This window comes from Meles meles, chromosome 20 (genome assembly GCF_922984935.1).
Source record: "Meles meles chromosome 20, mMelMel3.1 paternal haplotype, whole genome shotgun sequence".
Taxonomy (NCBI): Eukaryota; Metazoa; Chordata; class Mammalia; order Carnivora; family Mustelidae; genus Meles; species Meles meles.
In genome coordinates, this window is record NC_060085.1 from 19,795,001 (window position 1) to 19,810,493 (window position 15,493).

The 15,493-nt window shown below is 45.9% G+C and overlaps 1 protein-coding gene across 2 annotated transcripts in view; it reads left to right on the top strand.

The window, feature by feature from the left end:
- The window catches only part of RBM5 (RNA binding motif protein 5), a 24,777-nt gene extending 9,757 nt beyond the window's left edge, over positions 1-15,020 (top strand). For both annotated transcript variants that reach the window (XM_045990395.1, XM_045990396.1), the window contains exons 7-25: positions 862-945; positions 2,577-2,637; positions 3,104-3,169; positions 3,432-3,592; positions 4,031-4,128; positions 4,728-4,815; positions 4,992-5,069; positions 5,153-5,225; positions 6,035-6,120; positions 6,512-6,596; positions 6,811-6,902; positions 9,578-9,739; positions 10,161-10,310; positions 10,392-10,463; positions 11,056-11,235; positions 11,543-11,617; positions 12,765-12,862; positions 12,941-13,070; positions 14,379-15,020. In XM_045990395.1, coding sequence (XP_045846351.1) covers positions 862-945; positions 2,577-2,637; positions 3,104-3,169; positions 3,432-3,592; positions 4,031-4,128; positions 4,728-4,815; positions 4,992-5,069; positions 5,153-5,225; positions 6,035-6,120; positions 6,512-6,596; positions 6,811-6,902; positions 9,578-9,739; positions 10,161-10,310; positions 10,392-10,463; positions 11,056-11,235; positions 11,543-11,617; positions 12,765-12,862; positions 12,941-13,070; positions 14,379-14,504 — 1,965 coding nt within the window. In that variant the 3' untranslated portion in view covers positions 14,505-15,020. The remainder of the gene's footprint in view (positions 1-861; positions 946-2,576; positions 2,638-3,103; positions 3,170-3,431; positions 3,593-4,030; positions 4,129-4,727; positions 4,816-4,991; positions 5,070-5,152; positions 5,226-6,034; positions 6,121-6,511; positions 6,597-6,810; positions 6,903-9,577; positions 9,740-10,160; positions 10,311-10,391; positions 10,464-11,055; positions 11,236-11,542; positions 11,618-12,764; positions 12,863-12,940; positions 13,071-14,378) is intronic.
- Positions 15,021-15,493: the final 473 nt, after the last annotated feature.

A 15,493-nucleotide genomic window follows, 5' to 3' on the forward strand; every position in this document is an offset into this window, starting at 1 on the left:
GGCTCTTTTGGGGGCAGGTGCTGGGCATACTCTTGGCTAGACTGATTGAGCTCGGAGTTTTGACCTAAGTTGCGTCCCTTTTAGTCACATGGTTGACTTGAAGGGAAAGGCGGTAAATACATTTACGAACTCTTCTGACCCCCCTGAAGAAACTTCATTGGCTCCTGGTTACTTATCTTGAAGAGAGTACCATGTATTTCAGGGAAAAACACATCCGTCACCTAGGACATAACATGGTTTCAGTTGGCAGGAAGAAATCTCATTTAGCTGCTTTAGAGTCGATGGCATTCAGACTAGGCCCTCCAAAGAAAGAGTTGTAACCAGATTCCCTTTAAAGCTGAGCTCCCCTCCCTTCGTCCCCCAGAGGACATATCCTGACGCAGGAGTTGGGGAAAGGGAAAATAGAAAAGCTTTTACTTTGCATAAAGACGGGGGACTGGGGGAAAAGTGAAGCGAAGCCCGAGGACACCATGCTGAGGCTAATAAAGTAGGAGGCAATCTCAGAACTGGGAGAATTGTGTCTTCTGCTTTTTGAAATAGACTGTCACTCTCAGGCAGCCTGGCAATGCTGAATGTTAGGACTTCTGTCTCTGCTGGAGACACGGCCTGGTGCATGTCAGCGGTTAGAGTTTGGCAGCTTTCTCAGCACTCCCTGACTCCGTTTACCTTTACTCCGCATCCCATTCTCTTACTGCCTATCTGAAGGATTGGATGGGCAGAGTATAGGTGGCGGTGGTTGGTCCTCCCCGTATGTTGTCCATTTAATTCCAGAGCACTGATTTTTCCGAAGTGTGCTCTGCCCTGGGAAAATGGACACATGTTCCTCACAATGGGAATAACTAATTACTTCTTTTTTTACAGAAAAAGTTGGTGATTCAAGGAAAGCACATTGCGATGCATTATAGCAATCCCAGACCTAAGTTTGAAGATTGGCTTTGTAACAAGGTAAGCATGTATTCTTACCAAAAAGCCAAAAGTCTTTTGGGTTTTGTTGTTTTTTTTCTTTGTCTGTCTGAACAAGGAAACTAGAAAGTATACAATAGCCAACTTTTATCATAGGGATATTTTCCTGCTTTGTGACTTTCTTTGGGTCCTCCTGTGTACATACTGGAGATACTAGAGTCCCTAGAACACTACTAATTCTATATTTATTCAGATCCAGGTTCTAAGCTCAGTAGTTCAGTTAGGATTTTAGGTTTGTTCCACTTTACTGTTTCTTGATTTCTAGAGGTCTCAACTTGTGGCATAGCCTCTTAATTACATTAACCAAGTCCTTCTGACGCTGCTCAAGTTATGAAAGATCTGTTGTAGTTAGTCGTGTCGGGAACCTGGCTGGCTGAGTCGGTAGAGCATGCAACTCCTGACCACAGGGTTATGAGTTCTAGTCCCATGTTGAGCATAGAGCTTACTTTAAAAAGTAACAGAAATTTGGGGCACCTGGGTGGCTCGGTGGGTTAGACCTCTGCCTTTGGCTGGGGTCATGATCTCAGGGTCCTGGGATCAAGCCCTGCATCCTGCTCTCTGCTCAGTGGGAGCCTGCTTCCCCCCCTCTCTGCCTGCCTCTCTGCCTACTTGTGATCTCTCTCTGTCGAATAAATAAAATTTAAAAAAAAAAAAAGTAATAGAAATAAAAGAAATAACATTATGGTCCTGTCACCAGTGCACTTTTTTTTTTTTTCTTGGTAAAGGTTGATCAACTGACTGAGGGCACTTTGGTGGCTCAGTAAGTTGGGTGTCTGCCTTTGGCTCAGGTCTTGATCCTAGGGTCCTGGAATCGAGCCCCGCATCGGGCTTCCTGCTTCTCCCTCCCACTCTGCGGGTCCCCCTGCTTGTGCTCACTGTCTGTCAAATAAATAAATGATATAATAAAATTAAAAAATAAAACACCAAGAATATACATTTAAAAAAAAAAAAGATCGATTGATTTGAGAGACCATGCGGGCAAGTAGTAAGTGAGTGGGTGGGGCAGAATCTCAAGCAGACTCCGTACTAACTGGGGGGTCTGACACAGGGCTTGATCCCACAGCCCTGAGATCACAACCTGAGCAGAAACCGAGAGTCAGACGCTTAACCAGCTAAGCCACCCGCGCACCCCACCAGTGCACCATTTTGAGCTTGGGTGTTGCCGTTGACATTCTGAGAGTACTTGGATTCTTTGTCCTGCATGTGGCGTGTGTCCAGGAGGGGACTAGACAGTACTCCATTTACGTCGTGTTTGTGTATATAGAGTGGTCCATATAGTGATTGCTTTTCTGATACAAGAACAAGAACTTGGCCACTATAGGGTTTGCTGTAGGGTTTTGGGTTGAATTGAAGCTTTTCCCCAACTTGATAAAAATAGAATTATACTTCAGAATCTGTCAAGATTTGTTTTTCTTGGGAGCTTTCACAGTGAAACATTTTAACTTTTAAATTTTTAGGTGAATGTCCCTTTGTCTTGGTTACATGGTATCACTCTCTCCTTTTCTATTTGCTTACTGGGACTTGTCCATGGCCCTGTTGCTCTAACCCACTTAATTAATAGTAAGCTTGGCCTACTATGAGAAATAACTAAGAGAAAACTTTTTTTCTTCCAGTGCTGCCTTAACAATTTCAGGAAAAGACTAAAATGCTTCCGATGTGGAGCGGACAAGTTTGGTAAGCCCAAACTCAGCTGTTTGGAATGGACATTAAAAACCTGACTAGTTGAAATGTCTGCAAACCTGAAGAAAAGTATAGTTTGTAGGGCATTTCAACAAGTAATTCATATATTTTCCTACACTTTCTTACCTTACATTGGGGAGATGCTTCTGATGATTGTGGGTGCAGAGAGTTCTTCTATTTTCCAAAATTAAGCCTGCTCACCTGGTTTGCATTCTGTGTCTCCTTTTCTTTAGTACTGAGGTAATGTCAGTCCTCTACTGGCCCAGTTTCTGCATTCCACATTTATCACGTCGAAACTAATCATGTTTTATTATAGCCACAGATGGTTTTTTAAAAAATGAGTGCTACATTTACTTATAATTGAAACTTGGGGTTTGAATGTATTTTTTTACTAAAAATACACTGGTTTATTTTTTGTTCATCTTAAGTTACTGAGTCTCTCTGTCTCCTTCCCTTGTAGACTCTGAACAGGAAGTGCCCCCTGGAACCACAGAATCTGTTCAGTCTGTGGATTACTACTGTGATAGTAAGTCTCTCTATGCCCTTTTGGCCTTTGTGATAGAAGCTGACCTCAATTGAAAGTTTTTGTTCTGTTATGCTTTTTTAATGAATAGCAATGGCTTCAGCTTGTCCCATAAAAGATTGGTTTTTAGTGTCTTCTTAATGTCGAAGTGCAAAATATACTAGGAATCTCCCAAAATGGATTTATGTGTTTGTCCTTGAGCCTGCCTTGGAAAACACTGGTGGTGGGAATGCACATCCATGCCATTTGTCTCTTTCACCACCAGCAATCATACTTCGAAACATAGCCCCGCACACTGTGGTGGATTCCATCATGACAGCACTGTCACCCTACGCATCATTAGCTGTCAATAACATTCGCCTCATAAAAGACAAACAGACCCAGCAGAACAGAGGCTTCGCGTTTGTGCAGCTGTCTTCTGCAATGGTGAGGCGCTCACTGAATTTTTCCTTTTAAAAGAAATTCGGCTTTCAGAAGCAAATGTGATTCATCTAATTGTAATACTATGTGGAAGGCTCCTGGAGCCCAGAGTTGAAGGCTGTATATGATAAGTGGTAAAAATAATAGCGTATACCTGTAGATAATTGGCAGAAGTGAAGTTTGAGCCACAGCTTAATTTTTTCTTTTTGCTTTGTTTTAGATTGGTTTAGCACTTACTTCTTTAATAATATGGGGTACCTTCATGTGCTGGAAGAAAGAGGGCTATTTTTTTATTTCTTTATGGTTTTATATGCATAAAAAATAATTACTGTGTGGAGTTGTTCTGTTTTTTTAATAGAAACCTGCACTACTTTGAATGGGGTAGGTGATAGGGAGAGACTTTTAATTGCATGACACAACTGTCTTTGTTGACATTCTCCTCAGGATGCCTCTCAGCTGCTTCAGATACTGCAGAGTCTCCATCCGCCTTTGAAAATTGACGGCAAAACTATTGGGGTTGATTTTGCAAAAAGTGCCAGAAAGTGAGTGGCCTTATTGTCCTTATTTAAACTGCTGTACTTGCACACTTGCCCAGGGATGTTTTGCTGACTGAACCCTAAGCCCATGTTCTCGACCCTGAAGCACGATCCTCCCTGGGTGCTGAGGTTGGGAGGGAGACAGTTGTCTGTCTTCTCTTACAGCATATGCCCTCCTGTCCTGAAAAAACAGTTGCCAGAAAACTTCAGAGCAGGACAGAGGCACACATGGCAGATGGGTTGAGAATATGTGCTGTGCAAACAGCTTCAGGGTAGTGCAAACCCATCTGGAAATAATCCTTTCCAGAACAGCGTGCTAACAGCTTTGTATAGAGTGAGCTTCAGTCTAGAGATGTAAATTTCGTGTTCGTAGTATGATTACTCATCCCACAGACACCTTACTAGATGGCAGGATACAGACTACAGCAGTGATGCTACAGAGGCATTTACCCAGTGAGGCATTGCCTGTGGGGACCACTTCCTGCTCTGAAATGAGGCCTTTCTGGCACTTGAGAGCTCCCAACAAAGGCTAGAGTGAATTGCTCTTCCCTAGCGGTGTGGGGGGACAGATTGGGAGCCACATGCTTGGGTTTTTGTGGTTTCAGAGACTTGGTGCTGCCAGATGGTAACCGGGTCAGTGCCTTCTCTGTGGCTAGTACGGCCATTGCTGCTGCTCAGTGGTCATCCACCCAGGTAAGGTGGAGGATTTTTTTTTTTTCCAAGTAGTGTGGTGGTGCCCAAAGTCGCAGAAGGGATCTTTCCTCTGGTGTCTTAGGAGCTCTCCAAGGGCAGTTTTAGGGAGCGCTTCCTGGCTTCTTTCTTTGATATCCAGTAACCTCATCTGTGTGTCCTCTTTCGACATTTTGTAGTCTCAGAGCGGTGAAGGAGGCGCTGTTGATTATGGTTACCTGCAGCCAGGTCAGGACGGCTACGCCCAGTATGCTCAGGTAGGCAGACTGAACCAGCCTCCAGCGTCTGCTGTCCAGAGCATGTCTGAGAATAGCAGCTTTAACAGTGGACTTTTCTTCAGTACTCACAGGATTACCAACAGTTTTATCAGCAGCAAGCTGGAGGATTGGAATCTGATGCATCATCTGCATCAGGTAGTAAACTTCATCTCTGTTTTAGCTTTTGTTTAAGCGGCGGTGGTTTAGGAGATAGTGTGCGTCCCAGGGTGCACATTCAGGGTTGTCACCATGTGCTGAAGGTTCTGGGCAAGATCAGGAATGGATAATAGACTTTTAGAGACTGTGCTGTGATGAGTGCTTATTCTGAGAAATCAGCTTGTATCTCCCTTGGCTGTGGCGTTTGGAATCATGGGTGCCCACATAGGTTTGTGTGAGCAGAGAGTATGGTCCTATAGTCTGGTGCCCAGACATCAATCAGACGGCTCATTGTAAGAAGCCTTTGCTTTGGTTTTTGTTTTAGAATTATTAAAGCCTTATAGTTAAATCTTTTCTGAACCCCAGACCAGTTATGGATTCTTCTGTTCTTCTTTCCATCATGCAGAATATTTAACTTTGTGTGTAGCATTCTAGTAGGATTATAAAAATGATAATGTTGTAGGTTCCAGGATGTTTAGTAGGAATTAGGTTACTAAGAACTGACTCATACATGGGGCATCTGGGTGGCACAGTTAAGTGACTGGCTCTTGGTTATGGCTCACGTTATGATCTCAATCTCATGAGATTGAACCTGCTTCGGGCTCCACGCATAGCTGGGCGTATGCTTGAAACCCCTTCTCCCTCCCCTCCGCCCCTCCCCACTAAGTTCTCCCTCTAAAAATCAGTAAATCTTTAAAAAAAAAAAAAAAACTGACAAAGACGGAAGACTAGGTTGGGCAGTACAGATAAAAATGTGTGGCATGGAGTTCAGTGCCTTGGCCCTTGCTAACCCCTGTGTTTATCATCAGGCACAGCAGTGACCACCACCTCATCGGCCGTAGTGTCCCAGAGTCCCCAGCTGTACAATCAGACCTCCAATCCACCCAGCTCTCCGGTAATCCTGTCGTCCTAAATACAGAACTGGTGACTGTGGGGAAAACTTTGTTTTGCTGTCCAAGTATTATCCTTTCCTGCTGTGTGAGCCAGGATCGAATAGTACACAGACATTCCAACCGTACTTCTCTCTGTCTGGTAGTATTAGATAATAAAATAATTTGGGGTATGTATTTAAAGCATAAGATTCCGAACAGGGTGTATGCTTTCTGCATGCTTCGACTTGACCTTCAGGAAGAAAGTTGTCAGCATGTGTTTTGTTCAAGGATTGTCTTAGATCATTGCTGCAGTGTGTCTGTCCGGGGAGCCCTTCCACCTGGATGATTGCAGTGATTTAGTTCTCTTAAGAGGCTTTACAGTTGAAATTATATTGAAGCTGCTGTTCTTTCCAGACTGAGGAAGCACAGCCTAGCACTAGCACAAGTACACAGGCCCCAGCCGCTTCCCCCACTGGTGTAGTTCCTGGTACCAAATATGGTAAGCCAAACCTCATGGGGCTCTTGACAGTTGGAAGGTCCTAGTTGTTGTCTGTGTCTAATAAGAGTTCCTCTCCCTTTGCGGGGGTCAAGAGGGACACTTGGGGATATGAGAGAAGACAACCATTAAGGCCTGCCGGATCTCAGTGGCTTAGAGGTTGAAGAAAAGCGCATTCCTCACCTGGAATGACACGCACTGGGTTTTGTTTTTGCAGCAGTGCCTGACACATCCACCTACCAGTATGACGAGTCTTCAGGATATTACTACGATCCAACAACAGGACTGTACTATGACCCCAACTCACAGGTGAACGCATGCTCTCCTCCCCCATTTCACTAGAAATACCTTCGTTTCGCTCGGTCCATTTATGAGGCATGATAGGAAGTGTCTCCTGCAAAGGATCAAGTGGCCCACATTAGTTTTAAGTTCTTCAGAATCACCAAGATGTAATTTCTATTTTAGGATTTTAATGTTTAACTTTAAGGTTAAAAATGTACAGCGATCATGTAGAAAAATACACAAAGCTGAGGTGTACATTTGTTTGAATGTTTCCGTGTAGGCACATTCATGTGTATACCAGCCCTGAGGTGAGCACTTGCTGGTCAGTACCAGCCCTCTTCGGTAACCTCTAGTCTGACTTCTGGTACCATTATCTTGTCAAGTTAAAATATATGGGTGTGGGGCGCCTGGGTGGCTCAGTGGGTTAAGCCGCTGCCTTCAGCTCAGGTCATGATCTCGGGGTCCTGGGATCGAGTTCCGCATCGGGCTCTGCTTGGTAGGGGCCTGCTTCTCTCTCTCTCTCTCTGCCTTCCTCTCTATCTACTTGTGATCTCTGTCAAATAAATAAATAAAATCTTTAAAAAAAATATATATATATATATATACATATGGGTGGCTGTTAGTGTTTATGTCAAGACCTAGATAGGAGTGTAAAAATGTGATTTCTCTTCTTGTGTATTTTTTTTTTAAATTGAGATAAAATTCACTGTTTGCTTGCTTATTTGTTTTGGGCGGGGGGGATGTTTAAGTAGGCTCCACACCCAGTGTGGACCCCAACACAGGGCTTGAACTCATGACCCTGAGATCAGGAGTCAGATGCCTAACCAACTGAGCCACCCAGGTGCCCCCTTAAGATTTTTTTTTTTTTTTTTTTTTTTAAGATTTATTTATTTCAGTAAGAGAGTACGTGCACAAACACACACACGCACAGCAGGGAGGGACAGAGGGAGAGGAAGAGAGAAACCCAGGCCAACTCCCCACTGAGCATGGAGTCAAATGCGGGGCTCAGTCCCACAACCCCAAGATCAGACCTGAGACGAAACTAAGAGTTAGATGCCTAACTAACTGCACCACCCAGGCACCCTTAGGTTTTATTTTTAAGTAATTTCTGGGGCTTGAACTTAACAACACTGAGATCAGGATCATGCTCTACCAACTGAGCCAGCCAGGCACCCCTTGCTGTTTGTTTGTTTGTAATCCAAAACATTTCATCACCCCAGAAAGAAACCCTGTACCATTAGCAGTCACTCCTTAGTCCCTCTTTAACCCAGGAACCACTATTTCCTTTCTGTCTCTACAAATTTGCCTCTTCTGAGCATTTCATGTAAATAAGAGTCAGATAACATGTGACCTCTTGTGTCCAGCCTTTTTTACTTAGCATCCTGATATATTCATGAGGGTAGAAATTAGCAGATATCTGGGGTGATGTTTTATTTTGGGTAGTGGTATATTATTTTAAAGAAGAAAGGCAGCTTTAACACTCCATAAATAAACAATTACCTATGACCAGAAGCTATATATATAGAATAATAAAATAAGTGCTTTTAACAGGAACTTGGCATTGAGAGCTTGTGGTTTCTGAGAGTGAGGTGTGAAGCGGAGAGGGACCCAGGCTAACCTTGCATGGTTCTGCCTCTCTTGTTTGTGAAGGCTGACCGTTAACGAGGCTGTTCTTAGTGGCCATAGCCATTGTGACTCCTATGTCTGACCCATGCCATGTTCCCCAGAAGAGACCTAACAGACCATCTCCCATGGTAGAGCGAATGACTAGGGAATAAGGAAGAGGAGAGATAGGAGCTACCTATCCACCATTCCAGTTCCGCCTACATGTATCAGATTCTGTTCCTTCACTTACCACCTTTCAGGCTCCCGAGCTGGCTCTTTACAACCCTGCGTTTGGTTGCCTGGTTTCGGGTTTGGGGCGGTTAAACCCAGTGAAGAGCTATTAACTGGTTGTCATGGAGGATGTGTGATTAAAAGCTCCTCCTGAACAAGGGGCACCTGGCTGGTCCAGACAAAGGAGCATGGACTCTTGATCTCAGGGTTGTGAGTTCACGTCCCATGCTGGATGTAGAGATTACTAAAAATAATAATTAAAAAAAAACAAAACAAAACAACTTCTTAAGAAATCCAAATACCTGTTTTGGCCACCTGTTTTGTATCAATGGTCTGTCAGTGGAGAGGAGTCAGGCACGTCGCCCTTCGGGTGCCCTTCAGGCCCAGGGATTAGATTAATGGAACCACACTCTTTAGAAACCATATTCTGCTTTTGCCCAAGAAGTTTCACACCTCTTCCCTGGCTGGTTCTCCATCCTTACCACACCAGCACATACAGCAGCTTCTCTGGGCAGGAAACACAGCCACTGCTACTGCAACTACTACTGCGACTACTGCTCTGCAACATGCTTTATGTTTAGTGTTTTTTTTTGACAAAACAATCTTGACATACCTTTTTAAAAAATTTTATTTATTTATTTGACAGACAGAGATCACAAGTAGGCAGAGAGGAGGAAGCAGGTTTCCTGCTGAACAGAAAGCCTGATGCAGGGCTCGATCCCAGGACCCTGGGATTATGACCTGAAGCGAAGGCAGAGGCTTTAACCCACTGAGCCACCCAGGCACCCCTTGACATACCTTTTTAACAAAATAATCCTTTAATGATACAAAGCAGAAAGTCTGTATTAATTGTGCTTTGTTTCTAGTACTACTACAATTCCTTGACCCAGCAGTACCTTTACTGGGATGGAGAGAAGGAGACGTATGTGCCAGCCGCAGACTCCAGCTCCCATCAGCAGACAGGTCTACCTCCTGCAAAAGAGGGGAAGGAAAAGAAGGAGAAACCCAAGAGCAAAACAGCCCAGCAGGTGAAAGACCATGACCCCCTGACCTCAGTTCTCTCTTGGTGGTTGGGCTTTTATTGTTTTTAGTTTTGGTTCGGTTTGGTTTGGTTTTTTGAGTTGCGGCATCTGTGTCAGTTTTATTTGGATGTTTTAAAAACGGGGCCACAGTTCGCAGAGCATTTTGTAATTTGTTAATGTTACCATACGTTGTCAATTGCCTGTGTACATACTTAGAGGGAAGAATATCCTAGAAGATTCACAGGCTTTTGCATAATATTCGTTCATGACTGTGATCATATGAAGAAATTTGTGGATGGAAGTAAGGGCGCAGGGGGTTGGTTGCAGAGCATGTGATTGAGGGGAGACTCTTACTGGCTGCTTATTGTGGCGCCAGACACCATTCTCTAAAGTCCTGTATCGTTTTCTCCTGGTTGTTCGGTATTAGATCGCCAAAGACATGGAACGCTGGGCTAAGAGTTTAAACAAGCAGAAAGAAAATTTTAAAAACAGCTTTCAACCTGTTAATTCCTTGAGGGAAGAAGAAAGGAGAGAGTCCGCTGCAGCAGATGCTGGCTTTGCTCTGTTTGAGAAAAAGGTAACAGTAGCGGGAATGGCTGTACTTCGAGCTGGGAACTGAAGTAAAACTTAAGGCTTATGACTGATTCTCTATTTCCAGGGAGCCTTGGCCGAAAGACAGCAGCTCATCCCAGAATTGGTGCGGAATGGAGATGAGGAGAATCCTCTCAAGGTAAGGGAGGACCGCCGGTGTGTTTGTGCTATTTGTGCTCCGTGTCTCACTGGGAATCTCGCCTTCCTCTGGGCTGTGATTCCTCCTCAGAACTGGATATGCTCCTGTCAGTGGGTATTGAGAGCAGCTCCTGCACGTACAATCCGTGTCCAGGGCTTTATTTTCTGGGTGAGAACTGGTGAGCTGGAGCATTGAATGAAACCTGAATTCCTAAGCTCAGTTGAGTTTTATTGCGTTTGTAAATAGAGCATCTTAACAATCTGGAAAGAGAAAATTAAGACAATAAAACGTGTTACTTGATAGGTAGTGGTCTGTGTGGGCCATTACTCTGATCTGTTCTATTTGGGGTTCTCATTCATAGTTGTTTGGAAGCAACCATCCAAGAACTTTTCCTGGGTCCCAGGAGGCTGGCAGGCCCCGCCCTTAAGGACCTGACTGTTGTGCCCAGTTGAATGAAATGCAGTTCACTGTTGAAGCATGGCAAGGGGCAGTGGGAGTTCTTGCACATCTGGAATTACACTGTTAATCTATCTAGATACGTAGTCCTGGCTCCTCACTGTGTGTGTCCAATGACCCACTCTCTTGTCCCCAGAGGGGTCTGGTTGCTGCTTACAGTGGTGACAGTGACAATGAAGAGGAGCTGGTGGAGAGACTTGAGAGCGAGGAGGAGAAGCTGGCCGACTGGAAGAAGATGGCCTGCCTGCTCTGCCGGCGCCAGTTCCCCAACAGAGACGCCCTGGTCAGGCACCAGCAGCTCTCAGACCTTCACAAGGTGGCCGTGCTTCTCTGAACCGATCGGAGGCAGGGAGGGGAGGTGATGTGGGTGCCCTGACTGTGGTGAAGGTTCAGCAGGTCCTGCCTGGAGTGATTGATTGCCTTTAAAAGGCTGTTCTTATTTCCATCTGTTCCAGATCAGAGAGTGGCAAGGAGCATGGTGGGTCCATATACACCAGGCTCTGGTTTTCCTGCCATAGTATACTGACTGGGCTTTGACTCTCAGAATAAATAGATATTGATAGAAATAGACAGTGCAGATCAGTATGGTCTGAATTACTATTTTTGTCAAATCTCTTGTACAGCAAAACATGGATATCTACCGACGATCCCGGCTGAGTGAGCAGGAGCTGGAAGCCTTGGAGCTGAGGGAGAGAGAGGTGAATGAGCGTCACTGCCACTGGAAGGAGTGTCTTGTATCTCCCTTTAGCTTTTATTTGTAGCACATAGTTCCAGGTCCCAGGGGCAAGATAGGATTTGTCACATATTGTCACCTGGCCATTGTGGCTCATGTAGCCCGTACCTGGGGGGTCTGTGTAGGTTGTGAGCTCTGCTCACAGGTCCTGAATGCCAGGTACTTGCTGGTGAGGTACACGGGGTTTTAGTAAGGAGAATGTGATCTTCTTTGGCCTGCGGTGAGGGAGGCTTCACATTAGGCCCAGGAGACATCAAGGCGTAAGAATACTGGAGGGAGGGGCGCCTGGGTGGCTCAGTGGGTTAAAGCCTCTGCCTTCGGCTCAGGTCATGATCTCGGGGTCCTGAGATCGAGCCCCGCATCGGGCTCTCTGCTCAGCAGGAAGCCTGCTTCCTCCTCTCTCTCTCTTCTCTCTGCCTGCCTCTCTGCCTACTTGTGATCTCTGTCAAATAAAAAAAAAAAAAAGAATACTGGAGGGATATGGAAGGAAGCAGCAGGCAGGGCAGGGTTTGGGGTGAAGGCAGCAAAAGTGAGGCTAATAACGGAAAGGCATTGGATCGTTCATGAGGCAAGTTGAGGACCAGCCGTGTTTAAAATACAAAGAGAGGCCAATGGGTTAGAAATGAGCCAGTGGGCAGAGTTACTTGAAATTTCTGACCCCACGATCATTCTGTAGTTCACACTGTCAGTAGTTAGGGCTTCAGCTTTCCTGTTCTTTTCCACTGTTTATGGTGCCAGCTCCCCAGGGACTGATGAGCAGGTCTCTGGACGCCTCCTTGGTGCCGTCTGTCCCAAGTGGGGAGAGGAACAGCAGCTCTGCCCTCCTCTAGGCTGTACTCATGGCCCAGCAGCCCTGTCCAAGGGCTTGACAAACGGTGACTAATTAAGTAAAACTCCTTGGTGCATGTGTAGCTCTGCCCCAGGCCCCACAGACAGTTGATCGGACTGCGTGCAGTGAGGGAAACAAGCGTGTTTGGTATCTCAGACCATCTTAAGAGGCCAAGCTCCAGATGAGAAAAGTCCTTGAGGGTGGTGAACACGAAGTCCGAGTGCGTTAGGCTGTTACAGATTCCAGTCTGAATGTCTCTAGCATCCTTTGTTCTCCCACACAGATGAAATACCGAGATCGAGCCGCAGAAAGACGGGAGAAGTACGGCATTCCGGAACCTCCAGAGCCCAAGCGCAAGAAGCAGTTTGATGCTGGCACTGTGTACGTGTTGTGCACCTTTTCCACTTCATTAGCTGGGGCTTTGGCTGTTATAAATAACTGTGTGTTTGCCACTGGCAGGAATTACGAGCAGCCCACCAAAGATGGCATTGACCACAGTAACATTGGTAACAAGATGCTGCAGGCCATGGGTTGGCGGGAAGGCTCCGGTTTGGGACGAAAGTGTCAAGGCATCACAGCCCCCATCGAGGTAAGCAGTGAGAGTGGGCTTCAGTGGTTTGCCGGCTTATTCTAGTGAGGAGACAGCTGGAAGCACCCAGATAGCCCAGGGCCCAGGGGAGGGTTCATGTCTCCTCGGGCAGTGCCACCAGCCAGTGGGAGTCTTGCTGCCTGCAGGTTGCCCTTAGGTCACCACACCCCCTTTATGATGTCAGTTGAGAGGAATGGGAGTTGTACCCTACTTGATTTTTCTGGTCTTTTGGTATCTGGGTAAAAGCCATCTTCTGAGAGGTATATGTCCTTTGTCAGAAATAGTCTCTCTCTTTTTTTTTTTTTTAAAGATTTTATTTATTTATTTGACAGACAAAGATCACAAGTAGGCAGAGAGGCAGGCAGAGAGAGAGGAAGGGAAGCAGGCTCCCTGCCGAGGAGAGAGCCCAATGTGGGACTCAATCCCAGGACCCTGGGATCATGATCTGAGCCAAAGGCAGAGGCATTAACCCACTGAGCCACCCAGGCGCTCCCAGAAGTAGTCTCTTAACACCAACTCAGATTCACGTAGCTTAGATTGGATTTTTTTAAAGGTGTACTAGGCTTTAATTTCTAAGTGATCTTGGTCATGTATAAAATAAACTATGATTTAGTAGGATTTTTATCCATGATAAATCCTTTAGGGGCGCATGGGTGGCTCAGTGGGTTAAAGCCTATGCCTTCGGCTCAGGTCATGATCTCAGGGTCCTGGGATCAAGCCCCGCATCGGACTCTGCTTAGCAGGGAGCCTGCTTCCTCCTCTCTCTCTCTGCCTGCTTGTGATCTCTGTCTGTCAAATAAATTTTTTTAAAAAAATCCTTTAGTTGGTCAGAGCTCAGATTGAGATACAGTCTCAGGGTCAGAGGTCCCCACCCACTGGGCTTCTAGACCCACCACCAGTGATCGATCCCTCTCAGACCTGTCAGCACAGCTTAGGTCAGATTGTTACAGCCAGAACATGTTGGTCTCGAGCAAGCAAGTTCTGACATCAGGCTGTCCTGATGTGATCTGTGCCTGTAATTACCAGGCCTTTCTAGGCTTCTGTGGAGTGCTCTGGGGCCCTCACTAGGCACAGAAGCTTGCTGAGGAGGCACTGGGAAACAAGGTTGGGGGATGTGTCTCTCTCTCTGCCTGTCTTCCTTAGTGCATTTTATTTCTTCAGTCCTTAAACCTACCCTGGGTCTCCCAAGCTTCCCTCCTCCTGTCCCTGGTGGGTGGTTCTGTTTGGTTGGAAGTCACCCGGATGAGCAGGTGTTAGAGCAGTCCACACCCTCCCTGCCAGCTGCTGACAGAAATTTTGTTCCCCTAGGCTCAAGTCCGGCTAAAAGGAGCTGGCCTGGGAGCCAAAGGCAGTGCATACGGACTATCGGGTGCGGATTCCTACAAAGATGCTGTCCGGAAGGCCATGTTTGCTCGGTTCACTGAGATGGAGTGAGACTCAGAGAAAGAGGGAGGGAGGGGAAAATGACTAGGAGCTCCTCGGAGCACAAGGAGTGGTCCATCTCCTGAATTCACTCTTAACACCTGTCTCTTTAAGGGCATGCCTTGTGCTGTTAATAGTTTTTAGGGGGAACCACTCCATTCTACAAGGTTCTCCCACTTAAAGGAGTTCTCCTTATACGGACTGTCTGGCTTCCTTCCTGCCAGAGGGCTTGTGAGCTGGCCAGGGGGACAGTGGGTCTTTTATACTTAAGTGTACATAGTGTAATGTAGTGTCTTTTATGTGTGTAGCCCATGTCATGGGCTGTCAGCCCCTCACACTCCTAGGGGGTGTTGAGATGCCCTAGGTGGTATGTGACACCAAAGCCGCCTCTGTCATTTGTTGTGCTGTCTTTTCTTGGCAAAAGCCTCGTGTATATTTGTATATTACACATTTGTACAGAATTTTGGAAGATTTTCAGTCTAGTTGCCAAATCTGGCTCCTTTACAAAAGAAATACCTTGAAAAATGAGTGTCTGTGTTTCTTTATTCTCGGGTGACCAGGTGTACAGAGCATGTCTGAGCTAGTCAAGCCTGATGGTGAGATAAGTGTGTTAAAAGTTATTTATAAATAGTATTTTATGCTATTTTCCTTACCCCAATCATGTTCAGATTCTTAAGTTCAAGAGTGTGTTAACATGTTTTAAAATTCTTCATGAAAACTCAGTCATTACTGAGTCAGCTTTTCCACTTCCATTTTCTAAAGAGCAAAGAGAGAGTGCGCACTCTTGTGAGCCTCCAGTTTCCACAGACTGTTCCAGCATGCAGCATCGGGCCGTTACAGCACTGCTGAAGCACAGGGCCTGAGAGGGTCCCGTCGCCCTCTGTGGCACTCCACTCGTTTTCTGTCTTCTCACCTCAGCTGCTGAGGAGCTGCTCCGGGTGTTGCAGAGTTTGCCATTCTAAATGGGGTCATCCTGTCTTTGTCGTCATCTTGACGAGGGC